Here is a 21,380-nt window from a genome sequence, read left to right as displayed (position 1 = left end):
GGAGGAGGGAGAAGAGGAAGAAGAAGGAGGAGGAGAAGAAGAAGAAGAAGAAGAGGAAGAGGGAGAAGGAGCGGGAGAAGGAGTAGGAAGAAGGAGGAGAACGATGAGAAGGAGGAGAAAGAGAAGGAAGAAGGAGGGAGAAGGAGGAGGAGGAGGAGAAGGAAGGAGAAAGAAGAGGAAGAAGGAGGAGGAGGAGGAGAAGAAAGAGGAGAAAGAAAGAAAGAGGAAGGAGAAAGAAAGAGGAGAAAGAAGGAGAAGAAGGAGAGGAGGAAGAAGAGGAAGAACGAGGAGGAGGGAGAAGAGGAGGGAGAAGAGGAAGAAGGAGAAGAGGGAGAAGGAGGAGAAGAGGGAGAAGAGGAGGAAGAAGAAGGAGGAGAAGAAGAGGAAGAGGGAGAAGGAGCGGGAGAAGGAGGAGGAAGAAGGAGGAGAACGATGAGAAGGAGGAGAAAGAGAAAGAGGAGGAAGAAGGAGAAGGAGGGAGAAGGAGGAGGAGGAGGAGAAGGAGGGAGAAAGAAGAGGAGGAAGGAGAAGGAGGAAGAGAAGAGGGGCCTGCGACAGTACCCGCAGTGCCTGCAGTGAGCTCAGCAGTAATGTTAACGCTGCTTACCGTGGAGTGGCTCAGCTCACCCTGGATCCCGTTGTCCAGCACTTTCAGGGGGGTGCGTCCGTCGCAGTGATCCGGTCTCAGGAAAGGGGGCTTCACCACGACCGTCTGCTCCTTCCGAGGACGACCCAAGTACCTGAGGCACAGGGGGACCCCAAAACATGAGCACCGGCAAAATCACCCCCCCAAAACATGGGCACCAGCACCAGAACATCAGAGCACCGACACCAATGAATCAGAGGAAGCATTGGGGAATGAGAAAGAGGGTCACACACACACACACGAGATACGCACAAAGATACGCACACACACAGAGACACACACACTGAGACACACCCCGAGATACGCACACACACAGAGACACACACACACCGAGTTACGCACACACAGATGCGCACACACAGACCCTGAGACACACACACAGACACCGAGACGCGTGCGCACACACAGACAGACACTGAGACACACACACAGAGATGCGCACAGACACCGAGACACAGACACCGAGACGCGTGCGCACACACAGACACACCGAGACAAAACGCACACACGCACAGACAGACAGACAGATGAAAGGTCGACTGGCAGAGTTGAAAGGTCACACTGCCACGTGATCTGAATGGAACGATGGAGGCTGTTCAGGAGCCCGGATGTTAGGATTCTCCAGACAAGCTTCTCAAAGCCACTCAAAGAGAGCTTTTAAAATATTATAAAAAAAAAAAAAAACGATACTGACTCGATATTAGAGGAGCAAAAAGGAAACAAAGTCTCTCGGAGAAGCTTGTCTGGAGAATCCTAACTGACAAAGCGACTATTTTTTCCTATCTGCTAGTGTTGTTTAAAAAAAATTATAATAATAAATAAAATCTGCCAATCACGCGACAGCGGGAGGGAGGCAGGTAGGACTCTCCAGACAAGAGAGTCTCAAAGCCAGGTTTGAAAATATGTTTAAAAAGCGCCATGAACTCGATACTGGAAGAGAGACAGAACTCTGAAACCGCTCAGAACGACTGGAGCAGAAACGCACACCAGCCGACAGGACAGGAGGAGGGGAGGAGGGGAAAAGGGGTACAGATGAGGAACGTACCGGGGCGCTTGTGAGCTGCACAGCACGTGACTGATGTTCTTCCAGCACCCATTGGTGAAGGGATTGACTCCGCCCCGAAATTTACCTGTCACCTGGGTGGGATGAAAAAAAAAAATTCTTCAATGGTTTTCTAGATATTTTTTTTTAAAAGTACAAGTTACTAAACGCTTGAATAGCGACTAGCTTAGGAGCGACACAGACTGAGCAAAACAATGTAATACAGCCCAGCCCAGCCCAGCCCAGCCCAGTGCATTTCAGTTAAAGAACTACAGCTCACCATTGCCGCGGGTGCAGAGGCATGCTGGGAGCTGTAGTCCTAGCCAGGGCTGTACCGATTCACAATACAATAACTATGGCAGCGCAGCTAGAACTGAAGAGCAGCTCCTGAACTCACAGTCAAAGCAACACAGACTGAGCAAAAACAATGTAATACAGCCCAGCCCAGCGCTTTGCAGTTAAAGAACTACAGCTCCCAGCATGCCTCACCATTGCCGCGGGTGCAGAGGCATGCTGGGAGCTGTAGTCCTAGCTAGGGCTGTAGGGATCCACAATACAATAACTATGGCAGCGCAGCTAGAACTGAAGAGCAGCTCCTGAACTCAGTCAAAGCAACACAGACTGAGCAAAACAATAATAATAAACACCGTGTTTGAGTGACAGGAAGACGCAGCGCTGGGAATGAAAGCAAACCTCATGAGAAGATAAGGGGTCTGTAAAAATAACTAGAAAAAAGGAGCTTTGAAGGACAGTAATCTTTAGTTGAGTTTGTTCTTACCTGTTCGTTGGTGGTTCGACCCCGGGCCACCAGTACGAGGTGGAAACCAGTAAGCCCTGCCACTGGGATGAAGAACAGCCCAGCGACGCACATCACTGCCATACTGGGAGAGGGGGGGGGGAGGAAAGTCAAGGAAACCAACTCCGATCTAGCCTGTGTTAAACACGTCTATGGCAGTAAAACTGAAGAAATGCAGTTTTTAGCTCTGGACTGTCAAGCAGTGTTTCCAGTGAAAAAAACACACACACATACATATACATATGCTGTCTTATAGCGGTCCTTATAAAGAACTACATCTCCCATCATGCCTCACTGATACTGCTAAACTAAAGGCATGCTGGGAGCTGTAGTTTTTTGTTTCCAGTCTAAACAGCACATATATACTGCATTCAAATCTGTCTAGGCAACTGCAGTTAAACAAAACTACAGTTCCTGAACTCAGTCAAAGCAACACAGACTGAGCAAAACAATGTAATACAGCCCAGCCCAGCGCATTGCAGTTAAAGAACTACAGCTCCCAGCATCCCTCACCATTGCCGCGGGTGCAGAGGCATGCTGGGAGCTGTAGAAAAGCCACACTGAAGACGCTGAGAAAGAGGTGGAAACGTTTGCCATTGAATTTACACTGAAGACGCTGAGAGAGACTTCTAGTGGAAACGTTTGCCATTGAATTTACACTGAAGACACTGAGAAAGACTTCTAGTGGAAACGTTTGCCATCGAATTTACACTGAAGACGCTGAGAAAGACTTCTAGTGGAAACGTTTGCCATCGAATTTACACTGAAGACGCTGAGAAAGACTTCTAGTGGAAACGTTTGTCATTGAATTTACACTGAAGACGCTGAGAAAGACTTCTAGTGGAAACGTTTGCCATCGAATTTACACTGAAGACGCTGAGAAAGACTTCTAGTGGAAACGTTTGCCATTGAATTCACACTGAAGACGCTGAGAGACTTCTAGTGGAAACGTTTGCCATTGAATTTACACTGAAGACGCTGAGAGAGACTTCTAGTGGAAACGTTTGCCATCGAATTTACACTGAAGACGCTGAGAAAGACTTCTAGTGGAAACGTTTGCCATCGAATTTACACTGAAGACGCTGAGAAAGACTTCTAGTGGAAACGTTTGCCATTGAATTCACACTGAAGACGCTGAGAGACTTCTAGTGGAAACGTTTGCCATTGAATTTACACTGAAGACGCTGAGAGAGACTTCTAGTGGAAACGTTTGCCATTGAATTCACACTGAAGACGCTGAGAGAGACTTCTAGTGGAAACGTTTGCCGTTGAGAGTCTCCCAGTGGCACGGTGAGAGGATACGTGACGGCGCAGTGCACCTTGCCCAGCTGCTCCGAGTGGTAAAGGATGAAGAGCAGTCCGAAGCCGAACACCCCGATGATGTGCACCGTGAGCGACAGCAGGAACAGGAAGAAGTATCGGTAGTTGCGTCGCCCGATGCAGTTGTTCACCCAGGGGCAGTGATGATCGAACTCCTGAGAGAGAGGGAGGGGGAGAGAGAGAGAGAGAGAGAGAGAGAGAAAGAAAGAAAGAGAGAGAGAGAAAGAGAGAGAGAGAGAGAGAGAGAGAGAGAGAGAGAGAGAGAGAGAGAGAGAGAGGGGGAGAGAGAGAGGGGGGAGAGAAAGAGAGAGAGAGAGAGAGAGAGAAAGAAAGAAAGAAAGAAAGAAAGAAAGAAAGAAAGAGATGTATTACAGGACTGCACAGAAACAGGGGTTGGGGGGGTGGGTGCTGTCACTCGGGGGGTGGGGAGGGGTCCTGTCTCTCTTGGGGGGGGGGGGGTCAGGGTCCTGTCTCTCCTCACCTCCACACAGTTGTCACACACGCTGCAGTGGGAGCAGCGCGGGGGTCTGTAGAAGCGGCAGGTGGAGCACCACTTCATCCGCACCTGAATCCCCTTGATCTCAACCGTCTTGTAGAGCGGAGCGCGGAAATCATCTTCCTTATCCTCGTCCTCCTCGGCTAGGAGAGAGGGAGAGACACGAGAGAGAGGGAGAGAGAGGAATTAAACACAGAGAGAGAGAGAGAGACGAGAGAGAGGGAGAGGGAGGAGAGAGACGAGAGAGGAATTAAACACAGAGAGAGAGAGACAGAGAGAGACGAGAGAGAGGGAGGAGAGAGACGAGAGAGGAATTAAACACAGAGAGAGACAGAGAGAGACGAGAGAGAGGGAGGAGAGAGACGAGAGAGGAATTAAACACAGAGAGAGAGAGACAGAGAGAGACGAGAGAGAGGGAGGAGAGAGACGAGAGAGGAATTAAACACAGAGAGAGAGAGACAGAGAGAGACGAGAGAGAGGGAGAGGGAGGAGAGAGACGAGAGAGGAATTAAACACAGAGAGAGAGACAGAGAGAGACGAGAGAGAGGGAGGAGAGAGACGAGAGAGGAATTAAACACAGAGAGAGAGACAGAGAGAGACGAGAGAGAGGGAGGAGAGAGACGAGAGAGGAATTAAACACAGAGAGAGAGAGACAGAGAGAGACGAGAGAGAGGGAGGAGAGACGAGAGAGAGGAATTAAACACAGAGAGAGAGACAGAGAGACGAGAGAGAGGGAGGAGAGAGACGAGAGAGGAATTAAACACAGAGAGAGAGACAGACGAGAGGAATTAAACACAGAGAGAGAGACAGACGAGAGAGGAATTAAACACAGAGAGAGAGAGAGAGACGAGAGAGAGGGAGAGGGAGGAGAGAGACGAGAGAGGAATTAAACACAAAGAGAGAGACAGACGAGAGAGGAATTAAACACAGAGAGAGAGACAGAGAGAGGAATTTAAACAGAGAGAGGAGAGAGGAATTATACAGAGAGAGGAATTATACAGAGAGAGAGGAGGAATTGAACAAATTGAGACAGAGAGGGAGAGAGACAGAAAGAATGAATTAAACACACAGAGAGGAGAGAGAGGAGGAATTAAATAGATAGAGAGGAGGAATCAAACAGAGAAGAGAGGAGGAATCAAACAGAGAGAAGAGAGAGGAGGACTTAAACAGACAGAGAGATAGGAATCAAACAGAGGAGAGACACACACATCCAAATCCTCCTTATCCTCGTGTGGGACAAAGACAGAGAGAGAGAGAGAGAGAGCGAGAAAGAGAGAAGACAGACAGATACACAGTCCGACTGTCGTCCTCAGCTGAGAGAAGAGAGAAAACAAACATCGTCAACAAACAGAACAAACAAACAAACAAATAAACAGAGAGACACACACACACACACACACACAGTTTCCCCTCTCCTCACCTCTGGGGAAGACTCCGGGGTCCATGAAAGTTGCCATGCTGAAGTTGGCGACGACGAAGAGGAACACGATTGCATTGTAGAGCGGGACGGCCAGGGAGAAGTGCTGAGCCAACCAGGGAGACCTGAAACACAACCGAGACCCCCGCTTACAGGAGAGCCGAGAGACACACACACCCCAACACACCCCCCGCTTACAGGAGAGCCGAGACACACACACACACCCCAACACACCCCCCGTTTACAGGAGAGCCGAGAGACACACACACACCCCAACACACCCCCCGCTTACAGGAGAGCCGAGAGACACACACACCAACACCCCCCCCGCTTACAGGAGAGCCGAGAGACACATACACACCCCAACACACCCCCCGCTTACAGGAGAGCCGAGAGACACACACACCAACACACCCCCCCGCTTACAGGAGAGCCGAGAGACACACACACACCCCAACACACCCCCCGCTTACAGGAGAGCCGAGAGACACATACACACACCAACACACCCCCCGCTTACAGGAGAGCCGAGAGACACACACACACACACCCCAACACACCCCCCGCTTACAGGAGAGCCGAGAGACACACACCCCAACACACCCCCTGCTTACAGGAGAGCCGAGAGACACACACACACCCCAACACACCCCCTGCTTACAGGAGAGCCGAGAGACACACACACACACCCCAACACACCCCCCGCTTACAGGAGAGCCGAGAGACACACACCCCCCAACACACCCCCGCTTACAGGAGAGCCGAGAGACACACACACACCCCAACACACCAATAAAACACCTGAACATCTCTCTCTGGCAGCCTTTCCTATCTCCTCCTGTCTGAGTCACACCATCCTTTGTATTTGCCAGCTTTTCAACTCTTTCTCCTTCTCTCCCTCCTGTCTGAGTCACACCATTCCTTCTAGCTACATGAACAACAACTAACAGTCCTGAACTCCAGGACTGGGTGCAGCAGCAGCAGCAGCAGCAGCAGCAGGGCTAGTGTGAGTTTGTAACCCTGCTCAAACTCCTGGCTCCTGATCATTTCAATATTAATAATAATAATACTAGACTTCATTGAGGGGAGCTCTGAACCCCAGGACTGGGTGCAGCAGCAGCAGCAGCAGCAGCAGGGCTAGTGTGAGTTTCTAACCCGTTTGCATTTCAATCCACTTTTTTTTTCTGTTCTTTTATTATGTTTTTTTTTTTTTTCTTAAAACATGCGACCCTGTTTTTTGAATCCCCTAATCCTGCCCTCACAGTTCGCCCCCTGATCAGTCGGTGAACTGTGACATCCTAAACGTGGGATTAAACTCCAGTTAAAAAAAAAACACACACAAATAAAACTAGGACACCATCTGTCTCTGTCTCTCTCTCTCTGGTCCTCTAACCCAGAAAAACAAGAGAAAATAATCCATCAGCAGAACATTGTCAATCACTCCTTTAGAATATTTACTGTACTGTACTATGCTTTACCACACCTCTCTGTGCTTTACAATGCTTCCCTATGCTTTACCACACCTCTCTGTGCTTTACAATGCTTCCCTATGCTTTACCAGACCTCTCTGTGCTTTACAATGCTTCCCCGTGCTTTACCACACCTCTCTGTGCTTTACAATGCTTCCCTATGCTTTACCAGACCTCTCTGTGCTTTACAATGCTTCCCTATGCTTTACCACACCTCTCTGTGCTTTACAATGCTTCCCTATGCTTTACCACACCTCGCTGTGCTTTACAATGCTTCCCTATGCTTTACCAGACCTCTCTGTGTTTTACAATGCTTCCCTATGCTTTACCACACCTCTCTGTGCTTTACAATGCTTCCCTATGCTTTACCACACCTCTCTATGCTTTACAATGCTTCCCTATGCTTTACCACACCTCTCTGTGCTTTACAATGTGCTGTTACTGTAGGAAGCTTGTATAATGGTTAGTTTATCATGGTTTGTTTCTCAAACCTTACCTAGCTCTAGTTCTGGATGATGGAGGTATTAAAATGACTGTCTGCTGACTTCGTTTTTTTGCAGTTTTGTGTTGAGTTTCTGAGCGAGTGAAGTTCTGGGAGATGAAGGATGAACAGGAAATCTCCTCTGTGGGAGTCGATGCAAAGTCCTCATGAACACGAATGTGTGTCTCTGTGCGTGTGTGCGTACGTGTCTCTCTGGCAGTACGTGTGTCAGTGTGCGCGTGTGTCTGTGTGCGCGTGTGTCTGTGTGCGCGTGTGTCTGTGTGCGCGTGTGTCAGTGTGCGCGTGTGTCAGTGTGCGCGTGTGTCAGTGTGCGCGTGTGTCAGTGTGCGCGTGTCTCTGTTCTGTCTGTGTTTCAGTGTGTGTGTCTGTGTCTCTCAGTGTGTGTGTGTGTCAGTGTCTCTGTATGTGTGTGTGTGCGCGTGTGTGTCAGTGTGTGTGTGTGTGTGTCAGTGTGTTTGTATTTTCCAGTCCAGTTGCTTCGTGTCTGCACACTCGGATTAAACACACTGGATTAGACGGTTCAATATGGTGAAGTGTGGCTCTGGATAATCCCTGTGATCGCGTCTGTCTGCCTGTCTGCCTCGAGGAGCTTAGTGGAGAAAGAGAGAGAGAGACAGCGCTGGGCTGCAGCGTGGAAGGCAGTGGGTTTGAGGAGCTCAGTGGTTAGGGTGCTGGGCTGCAGTGTGGAAGGCAGCGGGTTTGAGGAGCTCAGTGGTTAGGGTGCTGGGCTGCAGTGTGGAAGGCATCGGGTTTGAGGAGCTCAGTGGTTAGGGTGCTGGGCTGCAGTGTGGAAGGCAGTGGGTTTGAGGAGCTCAGTGGTTAGGGTGCTGGGCTGCAGTGTGGAAGGCAGCGGGTTAAGAAAGTAAGACAGAAAGGGAAGCAGTGTATTTGTGCAGCCCAGCAAAGGCAGAGAACGTGCGGAGCAGATCAGCATGAGGGAGGGAGGGAGCGCCGTGTGCAAGTCACTGCCTGTGTGAAGGACCTACCCAGCTAGAGAAGCTGACTGCAGCAGGAGAGGAAGAAAACACACACACACACACACACACACACACACAGGCACAGACGCACACAGACACAGACGCACACAGACACACACACACCCACCCACCACACACACGCTCAAACACGCACACACACACACACGCACACACACACACCCACCCATCCACCACACACACGCACAGACACACACGCTCACACACATACACCCATCCACCACACACCCAGACACGCCCAGCCACCACACACAAACCTGATCTTATTCAAACTAAACGAGCCAGAGAGGAGAGAGAGAGAGAAAGAGGACGAATTAAACAGAGAGTGCTGCACAGACCAAATACTAGAGTCTTCTAGTTTCAATCACGCTGATGAAGGCACTGAAGCCCAAACTACAGCTGGTCTGCTTGACTCAGTTTTCTATCACACTAGCCCTGCTGCTGCTGCTGCACCCAGTCCTGGGGTTCAGAGCTCCCCTCAATGAAGTCTAGTATTATTATTATTATTATTATTATTATTATTATTATTATTATTATTATTAATACTGAAATGATCAGGAGCCAGGAGTTTGAGCAGGGTTAGAAACTCACACTAGCCCTGCTGCTGCTGCAGCCAGTCCTGGGGTTCAGAGCTCCCCTCAATGAAGTCTAGTATTATTATTATTACCATTGCAATGATGAGGAGCCAGGAGTTTGAGCAGGGTTACAAACTCACACTAGCCCTGCTGCTGCTGCTGCACCCAGTCCTGGGGTTCAGAGCTCCCCTCAGTGAAGTCTATTACCATTGCAATGATGAGGAGCCTCACAGTGTGAAGGTGTTTTTTTTTTTTTTTGGGGGGGGGGGGGGGGGCTGCGTTACTCACGTGAACACGAAGAACAGCGAGCTGGACCCCACCAGGAAGGCGGTGGCGGCCGACACGGGAACGTACTTGCTGGGCTTAATCTTGCTCAGGGTGGCGTTGCTGCCCGAGCCAGGCGGCATCTTCTGCTCTCGGAGGTACGGGGGAGCGGGGAGGGAGGGGGGCAGGTTTCGGTACGGTCTGGGGGGGGTGAGGTGGGGTGGGGGTGGGGGGAGGAACGGAGGTCGCTTCGCTTGATCCTGCTGGTTCGTCTGCTCCACAAATTCACAGCTCCCCACCGCATAGCCCAGGGTGGGGGAGAGAGGTGGAGAGAGGGAGGGAGAGAGGGAGAGGGAGAGGGAGGGAAAGAGGGAGAGGGAGGGGTAAACTGGGGGGGGGTCTTGATTAGAGGGTTGGAAGGACTATGGGAAGCTCTGATTATGTACGGAGAAATTGGGTTACTAGAGATTTTTTTTTCTTTGAGAGTTGTGTATTTCGAGAGAGAGAGAGAGAGAGAGAGAGAGAGAGAGGGGGAGGGAGAGAGGGAGGGAGGGAGGATTGGAGGTAGATGAATGTTTTTTTTTTAGTGAAGAGATCGAGGGGTCGTTTACTGTACGGAGGGTCTGGAATTTAAAAGGAGGGGCAAATATTAGGGACTCAAGCTGTGGTCAAAATATAACAAGGAGGGAGAATTTGAGCTGGATAGAGGATGGAGGGGTGGGGAGAGGTGGAGAGGATGGAGGGATGGGGGAAACAGAGGGAGGGAGGGGTGTGTTGTTTAGGTAAGATTTCTAGATGAAGGACAGCGCTGGTGAAGAGTGAAGCGAGGGAAATATCTGCTAGATCTACCAGCGTTTAAAAAGCGCTGTAATTAAACTATATTACTAGAGCCAAACATCCGATCTGAAGGGTATGAAAAAAAAGCACCACAGACTATCTGAAACTTATTTAAAACCGTTTGTTGTATTTTTTTTTTTTTTTATCTATCAAAACTTAGTAGAGAGTCGGAGATTTCTGTCCAATCCCAGAGCCCTGTTTTAAAATGGGAAGATTTTACACACACACAAACATAACTCTCTCTCTATATATATTTTAATATATTTTTGGAATATATAGTTCTGTACACTGAAATAAACCGTTAATAGATTTGTAAAATGAAGCCTTTTTTTGCTGGTTCTGGTTTTGGCAGCGACTGATGTGTCCCAGTGCAAAAGAATCTGAATCTAATTGACAAAGACAAAAAATTAATGCTCAAAATGTAGGGATTTGTGTAGAACAGACGAGCTATGTGTGGAAAATATCTAGATAGATAGATAGATAGATAGATAGATAGATAGATAGATAGATAGATAGATAGATAGATCTATAAAAACAGAAATGAAAAGGTTTTAAAATAAGAATCTACGTGATATGGCTTTAAGTGAAGGCAAGAATATTAAAACTACGCAATAAGCGATTTTAGGATCCCGTAGGGTTTAATTTGTTTAATCTATGAAATTATAAAATGATGTTCAAATCAATTTAAAAAATATATATATTAAGAATAGAAGACTGACGTTTGACAGGGTTTCGGTGAAAAAGGTGCACTATGTATATATTTAAATATATTTAAATCTAGCTGTGTGTGTGTGTCAGTGCGTCTCTGTGTAATGATGTGCGGTTATCTCTCTACATGTGTTGCTATTTAGAGTTTTAAAAAGGTGCTCAAAACCAGACAAGTGACGACTTGACCAGAAGAAAAAAAAAACTGAATATTTATAAAATGCCTTTAAGAGAGACAGCAAAGTCTGTGTGTGACGGAGTTTTATATCAGAGGAGCGGGTGAGTTTGGGGGTTAGGAGAAGAGAGAGAAAATGGATAGAGAGAGAGAGAGAGAGAGAAAGTGGCTGATATTTTTTCCTTCACTGGAATTATTCTGTCCACAGTCCAAAATAATAATAAGAAATCCTCAAAACTCTTTCTCCTCTTCGTTTGCCTGCTGTTGTCCGCTACAAAGCCGATCTGTCTAATTTTATCCTGCTTTGAAGTTGAAATGTTTTTATTTTGGTGAGGAAGCTGCAGCGGATGTCGGGACAACAACAAGTGTGTCGCAATTGCGTCACGGGTTTGAATGACGCGTGAGGTACGTCATCGTTCCATCGTTCGATTTAAAAAGAAAATCGATTTGTAAATTCCAGAAGTGACCCCTCCCGACCACCGTAAAAATAAAAAATAAAAATCCAATTTCTTTAGTAGTCCGAAACAGAGTGGAGTCACAAACCTCGAACTGAACCGAAATAAAAAAACAACCAAAAAAAGAATAATTAAAATTAAAAAGAACTTTGGTTTAACTTGGAGAGAAAAACAAATCCTAGTATTATTACTTAATTATTTCAGCCGGGGGTTCAAATTCCCAGCAAAGTTTTTAATCGGCTGTTCCTTCAAAAATGCCGCTGAAGTTTCACACAGCAATCCACTTTGATCCGACTCCCAAAAATCAAACCGTCTTTCTCTCGGTCTGTCGAGACAGTGAATATCGACAGCTTCTTTAACTAAGGGCTCAGCTGTAGAGTAAACTCGCACAGATCTCTAACCTTAGGCATCCCTATTAGTACAATGATAACTCTGGTTGTTATTATTATTATTATTAAGACGACATGGTATATTGTTCGCCTTGTTTCACATCAGCCTGCAGGGTAAAGACTACACTGAGTCACCGCGTCCGGTCTCCACGGTACCTCAAAACTATTTTGCAAAACTTGCTAGCTCTTGTATTGTTAATGGGAGAGAGATCGCTAGTTTTTTTCACTCGAAGCAAACTCGGAAAATGACGCACGGTTCTAGTGTAACCTGTTATTAATGCATGGCTAGCTGGATTTCTTTTAAAAATGATTTTTCATTCCCCAAAGCCTTGCGATTTCCACACGCCGTGTTGCAATAACTCCCGATGCAATCGAAAAATCGCGATGAGCATTTAAAAAAAAAAACACATCTACAAATTCAAATCGACTCGTTTCTTCTGGACGACACCAATTTAAAAACTGCGTGCAATTATCCAACCAGAAGCATTGATCAATATTAACCTGGGTGGGATTTGTTTTAATATATAGAACTAAATTTCAGTTCTGGTGGGAACAGTTGCTTGATTAATTAATTTATCCAAGTATACACAAACTTCTCTCTCAACTTAATCAATACAAATCAATTATGTTGCGCTGTGTGTGTTTTTGTGAATATTGATTCGTTTTTACTTTTTAAAAGCATGAATTTCCGACACGTCTGAACTTCGTGAATCTCTTAATTCTGAAGCACAGTGAGAGAATCTTGTGCTTTTCTCTGCTTGTCTGTTTATATTTTATTTTTTAAGGATCGTTTTATCTTGTAAACGTTTTTATCAACTATAAATGCCACACACACATACACGCAGAGAGATAACTAGCACTAAAAGATAGATCACTTTAATTAAATTAAAAGACAGTCCCTCTTACTCCAAGCCGCAGACAAAAAGTATAAAATCTTTGGAATGTTTTTAAAACTTAATTTCGTGAATAACTTTCGATTTGATTATGCTTTAAATAATAATAATAATAATAATAATTTCAAAACAAACGCTTATCTGGATCAGAAATCTCGTCAAATGCAATTATTTCCCCCAAATAATTACGTCCCCTTGCGTTTCATTGGTTTAGGCAGCACAGAAAACTCCAGCGGCTTTCTCGTCTCTGTAAGTTTTGAAGAAAATCCGCTTCGTTTCCACCGTTTGTTGGTTTTTTTCGGTCAGTGTATTTTTTTGGCAGCTTCGAGGGCCCCGCAGCGGATCCCCGACTTTTCCTGAGCACGCTCCCACGACTCGCTCGCTTCGAAACCCGGCGTAACCAAACTGCACAGCCCCGGTCCCGGCCTCCTTCGCCGCACCTGAGTCTCGTCCGGGCTTTTTTTAGTTATATTTGAAGCAGCAGAGGCGAGCAGCTTGGACTGGAGCAGCAGACGGCGGCTTTCCCCAACATTTTGGAAAGCTTGGGTTGAAAAATGTATATAAAATAATAATAGTAAAATAAGCAGAAAAGTGTCCTCGTCAGACGATATCGGATAAGCACATCTTGCTCCGTCGGCTACGGAAACGGTTCTGCGTCTGGTTTTTAATTCCCTGTGTGGCGTGTATAACCCGGTTGTACCTTTCCCCGTACAACCCGTCCGCCTTCTTCTGTTTCCTCCACAATATTTAATAAAAATATATATATTTTATTTAAAAAAAAAACACCTTTTCAAAAGCTCTGTATGAGCCGCCCTGGCTTGTTCGTTGTTAGGGATCCGTTACGTCAGCGAGATTCCAAATTTTCAAATATTTCTCAAAATTCTAAAACGGCTCCGTTCTCGCGCAGGAGAAAAGCGAAAAAAAAAAAATTCGAGACACCGAACGCACGGGGCCCCGCCCCCCCCATAACGATCCGGTTCTCCCATTGGACGGAGTGGGCTACGGTCGCGGTGAGGGACCAATCGAGACGCCGGGTCGGGTTGATTGACTGGGGGGGTGACCAAACGGGTTCGACTACAGGTGACGATACTCCCGCCCACTCGATGCTGACCACATTTTTTTTTTTAACTATTGCATAGATTTAAGTTTTAATTTATTTTTTATTTTTTAAAGTTTAAAGTATACACTGACAGATATTTAAAAAAACAGCCCAACCCGAATACTATCGCTCCAAAGGGACTACTTTTAAAATGTCAACTGATAACCGTTAACCATTCTCACAACTTAGAAAAGCATTGGTAGTAAAAGTGATTTTATTGACATTTTTTCTTCTAAATGAGCTTTTAAATCGCAAATCTGATTTTTTTTTTCATTTAACAGTAGAATTAAGCCTCTTTATTCATGTAAACACAGTCCCGCTGCAGAAACATTGTAATTTTCCAGCAGAAAATACTTAATTTTGTTTTCATTACCGCGTTAATTAAAGAGGAGCCGTTTTATAAATCATTGGTACGTTCTTCATTAAAAACGAAGGCTTGTCCGATTTTAAAAGCCCTATTATTATTATTATTATTATTATTATTATTATTATTATCTGTGGAACAACAACTGTGTTGACAGGTCCGCGGTTTTCCCGCGGGAATTGGGCTACTTCGAAAACACAGCCGCGGGAAATATTAAAGAGTCGCGGGTTGATAATGTAATTAGATTTGACGGTATAATTAAAATAAAAAATTGAACTGTTTTCATGTCTGCAATATTGTTGGGGGATACAGTGCCAGCATTGGTATTTCGAGAAAGGGATCGCGCTGTAATTCGGTTGCTGGTCTGGTAGGAATGTTGATTTGTCCCTTCAGAGATTCCGTACGACGTTGATAGTGACGTGCAGCTGAGCTGTACTGGGGTTTGTAGTTTTTATCAAATTTATACCAGGTAACGTTTCTTAAGAGGTGCCAGATTAGGATATTTAATTATTATTATTATTATTATTATTATTATTATTATTATTATTATTATTTATTTCTTAGCAGACGCCCTTACCCAGGGCGATTTACAGTCGTAAACAAAAATACATTTCAAGAATCACAGTACAAGTATTAATACAATTAAGAGCAAGATAAATTATTATTATTATTATTATTTATTTCTTAGCAGACGCCCTTATCCAGGGCGACTTACAATCGTAAGCAAATACATTTCAAGTGTTACAGTACAAGTAATACAATAAGAGCAAGAAATACAATAACTTTTGTTCAAGTGTGACAAACCACAATTCAATAATACAGCAGATAATAGTGATAGTTACATCAGGATATGATTAAATAGTGATAGTTACATCAGGATATGATTAAATAGTGATAGTTACATCAGGATGTGATTAAATACAAAGTACTACAGGTTAAACACTTGGCAGATTACAGTACTCTGAAGTACAGGATTAAATGCAGTAAAATAGGGGGCAGATAAGAGCAAAATAAAGCACATTTACATGAAGGGTGATAGTGTCCCAGGATACAAACAGAGGAGTTTCTTTAGATGCTGTTTGAAGAGGTGAGTCTTGAGGAGGCGCCGGAAGGTGGTCAGGGACTGGGCAGTCCTGACATTACAGACAAACGTTCATTTCAATACTGCACAGCAATTTACAAACAGCCAAACCTCTGATATCCTGTTTCATGGTGGTGTTATTAATTGGGGTAGGAATTATTCGTACAGCAGGTAGACACATTTGATTGATAATTACAGCCTCAAACCTTCTAATATATATTTGTGTTTATTTTTATATTGATTTTGTATCAACTGTGTATTTATTTATGTTTGTTTTGATTTTTTTTTATTATTATTGCCGGTAATTTATGCAGTTTTATATATTTTGTTTAATTTTTTTTCGATAAAAGCGTCTGCTACATAATAATAATAATAATAATATAGACTCTGAAGTAATATTATTGTAACGTTTTATTTTTTAGAAGACAGGCGGTTTATTATCTCTCTCTCTCTCTCTCTCCAACCAAAACCCTTCTACCGTTTTGACCGTTGCTAGCTCGAGCTCTCTTTTTTGAATTTTGAAGACTCTGGAGTGTTCGCCTGCCTCGTGCTCAGAGTTTATAATAAACGGGATTTGGCTTGTTTTTTTGGCTCGCGTTTGAATTTGCATAATCGCCGATACTCTAACACGGGTTGCGCTTGTTTTGGGCTTGTTTGGGCTTCTTTTGAAGAATGAGGTCGCTATTTTTCTGTCAGAAATCTGGCAACCCCGGTCGTGGATTTAGAGGTGTGTGTGTCTGTCTGTCTGCCCCGAGTGTGTTTGAACGTGTTTATTACGTGTGTGTGTGTCTGTCTGTCTGTCTGTCTGTGAGTCTGTGTTTGGAGTTTGTTTGTACGTGTGTGCATTTTGAACGTGTGTGAGAGTTTGACACACACACACACACACAAAAACTGAATACCACCAAAATATTAAAACTTATTTATTTATTTAAAAAAAAAAGAAATAAAACATGACTTTTTTTTTTTTTTTTTTTTACAAAACGTAAAACCAGACAGTGTTGCGTTATTCAGTGACAACGCCTTTTCTCATTAACAGTATTTCTCACCCCTCACCCCATATCCACTTCACACGAAACCCACAGAGGGGCGTCGGTCTCCTGCCGATACTGACTACCGAGCTGTGAAACTGGGTCCCAGTGGCAGCCATCTTGGCTCAAACCTCCCTATCCTCTCCCACACTCACCACTCCCTACTAGATCCAAAATGGCTGCAGTTTCTCCCCATTCTCTCTCTGATGCGACACCTGACCATTTTCACTTAACCTTGACTAAAAAGCAGAGGAACGCTGTGAAACTGAGTCCCAGTGGCAGCCATCTTGGCTCAACCCTCCCTCTCCTTTCCCACACACTCCCCCACCACACCAGATCCAAAATGGCAGAAACCTGCCCCTTTCAAACTTGACTTTCACTAAACTAAAAACGCTGTGAAACTGAGTCCCAGTGGCAGCCATCTTGGCTCAACCCTCCCTCTCCTTTCCCACACACTCCCCCACCACACCAGATCCAAAATGGCAGAAACCTGCCCCTTTCAAACTTGACTTTCACTAAACTAAAAACGCTGTGAAACTGGGTCCCAGTGGCAGCCATCTAGGCTCAACCCTCCCTATCCTTTCCCACACACTCCCCCGCCACACCAGATCCAAAATGGCAGAAACCTGCCCCTTTCACTAAACCAAAAACGCTGTGAAGCTGGATCCCAGTGGCAGCCATCTTGGCTCAAACCTCCCTATCCTTTCCCACACACTCCCCCGCCACACCAGATCCAAAATGGCAGAAACCTGCCCCTTTCAAACTTGACTTTAACTAAACTAAAAACGCTGTGAAGCTGGGTCCCAGTGGCAGCCATCTTGGCTCAAACCTCCCTCTTCTTTCCCACACACTCCCCCACCACACCAGATCCAAAATGGCAGAAACCTGCCCCTTTAACTAAACCAAAAACGCTGTGAAACTGGGTCCCAGTGGCAGCCATCTTGGCTCAAACCTCCCTATCCTTTCCCACACACTGCCCCACCACACCAGATCCAAAATGGCAGAAACCTGCCCCTTTCAAACTTGACTTTAACTAAACCAAAAACGCTGTGAAACTGGGTCCCAGTGGCAGCCATCTTGGCTCAAACCTCCCTCTCCTTTCCCACACACTCCCCCGCCACACCAGATCCAACATGGTAGAAACCTGCCCCTTTCAAACTTGACTTTCACTAAACTAAAAACGCTGTGAAGCTGGGTCCCAGTGGCAGCCATCTTGGCTCAAACCTCCCTCTCCTTTCCCACACACTCCCCCACCACACCAGATCCAAAATGGCAGAAACCTGCCCCTTTCACTAAACCAAAAACGCTGTGAAACTGGGTCCCAGTGGCAGCCATCTTGGCTCAAACCTCCCTCTCCTCTCCCACACACTCCCCCACCACACCAGATCCAACATGGTAGAAACCTGCCCCTTTCACTAAACTAAAAATGCTGTAAAACTGGGTCCCAGTGGCAGCCATCTTGGCTCAAACCTCCCTATCCTCTCCCACACTCACCACTCCCTACTAGATCCAAAATGGCTGCAGTTTCTCCCCATTCTCTCTGATGCGACACCTGACCATTTTCACTTAACCTTGACTAAAAAGCAGAGGAACGCTGTGAAACTGAGTCCCAGTGGCAGCCATCTTGGCTCAACCCTCCCTATCCTCTCCCACACACTCCCCCACCACACCAGATCCAACATGGCTGCGGTTTCCCCGTCCCGTCTCTACTTGAGGTCCATGAAGCGAATGTCCATGATGAGCAGGATGTTCTTGGGCAGCGGCCTGGGCGCGGGGGACAGCACGGTGAGGACCTGCCTCTCCGGGTCCACGGCGGTCCACCACGACGAAGCCCGCCACGCTGCTCTCGATCACGGGGTCCCCCGCGCCCCCCTCGGCCGTGCTGACGCTCAGGAGGTGGTGCACGAGGTCGCGGCCGGGGGTCACGGGCACCAGCTTGAGCTGGTTGTCCTCCTGGGACATGCCGAGCGGCAGGCAGGAGTCGGGGATGGTGGGGGCCCCGATCTTGTAGATGCGCACGTCGGAGAAGCGCACGTCGAAGGCGTGGGGGTAGAAACCCCCCCGGAACCCGTAGAAGTATTCACGCACCTTCTCATCCCGGGACTCGCGCCGGTAATCCTTCGAGCGCTCCACCACTGAGGGGGAGAGGAGGGGAGGGGAGAGGAGGGGAGGGGAGGGGAGGGGAGAGGAGGGGAGGGGAGGGGAGAGGAGGGGAGAGGAGGGGAGGGGAGGGGAGGGGAGAGGAGGGGAGGGGGGGGGAGTGGGGGGGGGGGAGGGGGGGAGAGTGGGGAGAGTGAGGGAGAGGGGGGAGGGAGGGAGGGAGAGGGAGAGGGGAGAGGGGGAGGGAGGGAGGGAGAGGGGGAGGAGAGGGGGGAGGGGGGGAGGGAGGGGGGAGGGGAGGGAGAGTGGGGAGGGGAGGGGGGGAGTGGGGTGGGGAGGGGAGGGGAGGGGAGAGGAGGGGAGGGGGAGGGGGGAGGGGGAGGGAGGGGAGAGTGGGGAGGGGGGGGGAGGGGAGAGTGGGGAGGGGTGGGGAGGGGGAGGGAGAGGAGAGGGGAGAGGGGAGGGGAGAGGGGAGAGGGGAGAGGGGAGAGGGGAGGAGGGAGAGTGGGAGAGTGGAGAGGGGAGAGTGGGAGAGGGGGAGAGTGGGAGAGGGGAGAGTGGGAGAGGGGAGAGGGAGGAAGGAGAGGGGAGGAAGGAGAGGGGAGGGAGGAGAGTGGGGAGTGGGGAGGGAGGAGAGTGGGGAGTGGGGAGGGAGGGGAGGGAGGGGAGAGGGGGGAGAGGGGAGTGGGGAGGGGGGGAAAAGGGGGGGAGGGGGGCATGGGGGAGAGGGGGAGGGCAGAGAGGGGGAATTTGGTTAAAGGGTGTGTGTTGAAGCCCCGTGTTCGTCTTCTCCCCTTTTCCTGTTTCTTCTCTCTTTTCTTCCATGTCTCTCCCATCTCCACTCGTAGAAACCCTCCCCTCTCCTCCTCTCCTCCTCTCACACCCCCATCTCTCCTCCCTCCCCCTCTCCTCCTCTCCTCCCTCTGCTCTCTCCCCTCCTCCTCTCACTCTCCCATCTCTCCTCCCTCTCCTCTCCCTCTCCCTCTCCCTCTCCCTCTCCCTCTCCCTCTAGGGCAGGTCTCTCTGCAGCTCGCTGTAGACCCCCTCCCCCTCCCCCTCTCACCTCCCCCTGATTTGGGCAGCAGCACCGTCTTGACGAAGTAGGGCAGGTCTCTCTGCAGCTCGTTGTAGAGCCTCTCCTGGTCCAGCACGATGACCGCGTCCACCTCGAAGGCGGAGGCTGCGTGGACGAGCGCCTGGTACCCCCGAGCCCTTCACCCAGCCGCAGGGGTTGATCACACAGCCGCTGGAGCAGGCGCGCCGGTTCACCTCGCAGCGCTGGTTAAACACGGCCGCCAGACGGGACGTGATCTACACGGAGAGAGGGAGAGGGGGGGAGAGAGGGAGAGACACTGATCAATACAGAGAGAGGGGGAGATACTGATCAATACAGAGAGAGGGAGAGACACTGATCAATACAGAGAGAGGGGGAGAGAGGGGGAGACACTGACCAATACAGAGAGAGGGGGAGACACTGATCAATACAGAGAGAGGGAGAGACACTGATCAATACAGAGAGAGGGAGAGACTCTGATCAATACAGAGAGAGGGAGAGACACTGATCAATACAGAGGGAGAGACACTGATCAATACAGAGAGAGGGAGAGACACTGATCAATACAGAGGGAGAGACACTGATCAATACAGAGAGAGGGGGAGAGAGGGAGAGACACTGATCAATACAGAGAGAGGGGGAGAGAGGGAGAGACACTGATCAATACAGAGAGAGAGGGAGAGAGGGAGAGACACTGATCAATACAGAGAGAGGGAGAGATCAATACAGACAGAGAGGGGAGAGAGAGATCAATACAGAGAGAGAGACTGATAGATTCTCTCCCCCTCCCCTTGTTGTACAGTTTGATGTTGGTTTGATTCTCTCTCCCCTCTCCCCCCCTCCCCTCCCCTCCCCTTCTCTCGTCTCCTCTCCCCTCCCCTCCTCTCCTCTCCTCCCTCCCCTCCTCTCCCCCCTGCCATCCTCCTCTCCTCCCCTCCCCTCCTCCCTTCCTCTCCTCTCCTCCCCTCTCCTCCTCCCCTACTCTCCTATCCTATCCTATCCTATCCTCTCCCCCCCTCCCCTCCCCTCCCCTCCTCTCCTCTCCTATCCTCCCCTCCCCTCCTGTCCTGTCCTCTCCTCTCCTATCCTCCCCTCCCCTCACCTTGTTGTACAGTTTGATGTTGGTTCCAGGGCTGGTTGATCCGAAGTGGTAAACGAGGGGCGCCTGCACGCTGTACCCCTCCTCCACGTCGGCGGGCCTCTCTATGCACAGCGCCCCCACAGTGCCGGGCAGGGAGATGCTGCCCTGCCCCACGTCCAGCTCCACCAGCGTGGGGCGCCGGCCCACACGCACCGCGTAGTTCAGCAGGAGCCGGCACAGAGTGGACTTCCCCACATCCGTGGGGCCCCACCACCATCACCTGGGGAGAAAACCAGTGAGGACCAGCGCAGACCAGTACAGAGACAGGGAGCACCAGCACAGAGACAGGGAGCACCAGCGCAGACCAGTACAGAGACAGGGAGCACCAGCACAGAGACAGGGAGCACCAGCGCAGACCAGTACAGAGACAGGGAGCACCAGCACAGAGACAGGGAGGACCAGTACAGAGACAGGGAGCACCAGTGCAGAGACAGGGAGGACCAGCGCAGAGACAGGGAGCACCAGCACAGAGACAGGGAGCACCAGTACAGAGACAGGGAGGACCAGTACAGACCAGTACAGAGACAGGGAGCACCA

At 48.4% G+C, this 21,380-nt stretch overlaps 2 protein-coding genes across 3 annotated transcripts in view; both read right to left on the bottom strand.

Moving 5' to 3' along the window:
- Positions 1-13,919, bottom strand: part of LOC117410055 (palmitoyltransferase ZDHHC5-like) — a 23,733-nt gene extending 9,814 nt beyond the window's left edge. For both annotated transcript variants that reach the window (XM_059020987.1, XM_059020988.1), the window contains exons 1-7: positions 9,547-13,919; positions 5,721-5,842; positions 4,286-4,443; positions 3,787-3,959; positions 2,467-2,569; positions 1,692-1,783; positions 608-740 (exon numbers count right to left, since the gene is read on the bottom strand). In XM_059020987.1, the coding sequence (XP_058876970.1) occupies positions 608-740; positions 1,692-1,783; positions 2,467-2,569; positions 3,787-3,959; positions 4,286-4,443; positions 5,721-5,842; positions 9,547-9,665 (900 nt within the window). In that variant the 5' untranslated portion in view covers positions 9,666-13,919. The remainder of the gene's footprint in view (positions 1-607; positions 741-1,691; positions 1,784-2,466; positions 2,570-3,786; positions 3,960-4,285; positions 4,444-5,720; positions 5,843-9,546) is intronic.
- A 3,786-nt stretch (positions 13,920-17,705) lies between these two features.
- On the bottom strand, positions 17,706-21,051 carry clp1 (cleavage factor polyribonucleotide kinase subunit 1; the record flags this gene model as incomplete). Its single annotated transcript, XM_059020993.1, is given in 5 exon segments — positions 17,706-18,365; positions 18,367-18,683; positions 19,712-19,856; positions 19,858-19,959; positions 20,805-21,051. Coding segments are annotated over 5 exon segments (922 nt in total), but the record flags the coding sequence as incomplete, so codon positions are not given.
- Positions 21,052-21,380: the final 329 nt, after the last annotated feature.

The sequence above is a fragment of the Acipenser ruthenus genome, unplaced genomic scaffold (genome assembly GCF_902713425.1).
Source record: "Acipenser ruthenus unplaced genomic scaffold, fAciRut3.2 maternal haplotype, whole genome shotgun sequence".
Lineage (NCBI taxonomy): Eukaryota > Metazoa > Chordata > Actinopteri > Acipenseriformes > Acipenseridae > Acipenser > Acipenser ruthenus.
This window is presented reverse-complemented; position numbering and strand designations above follow the sequence as displayed.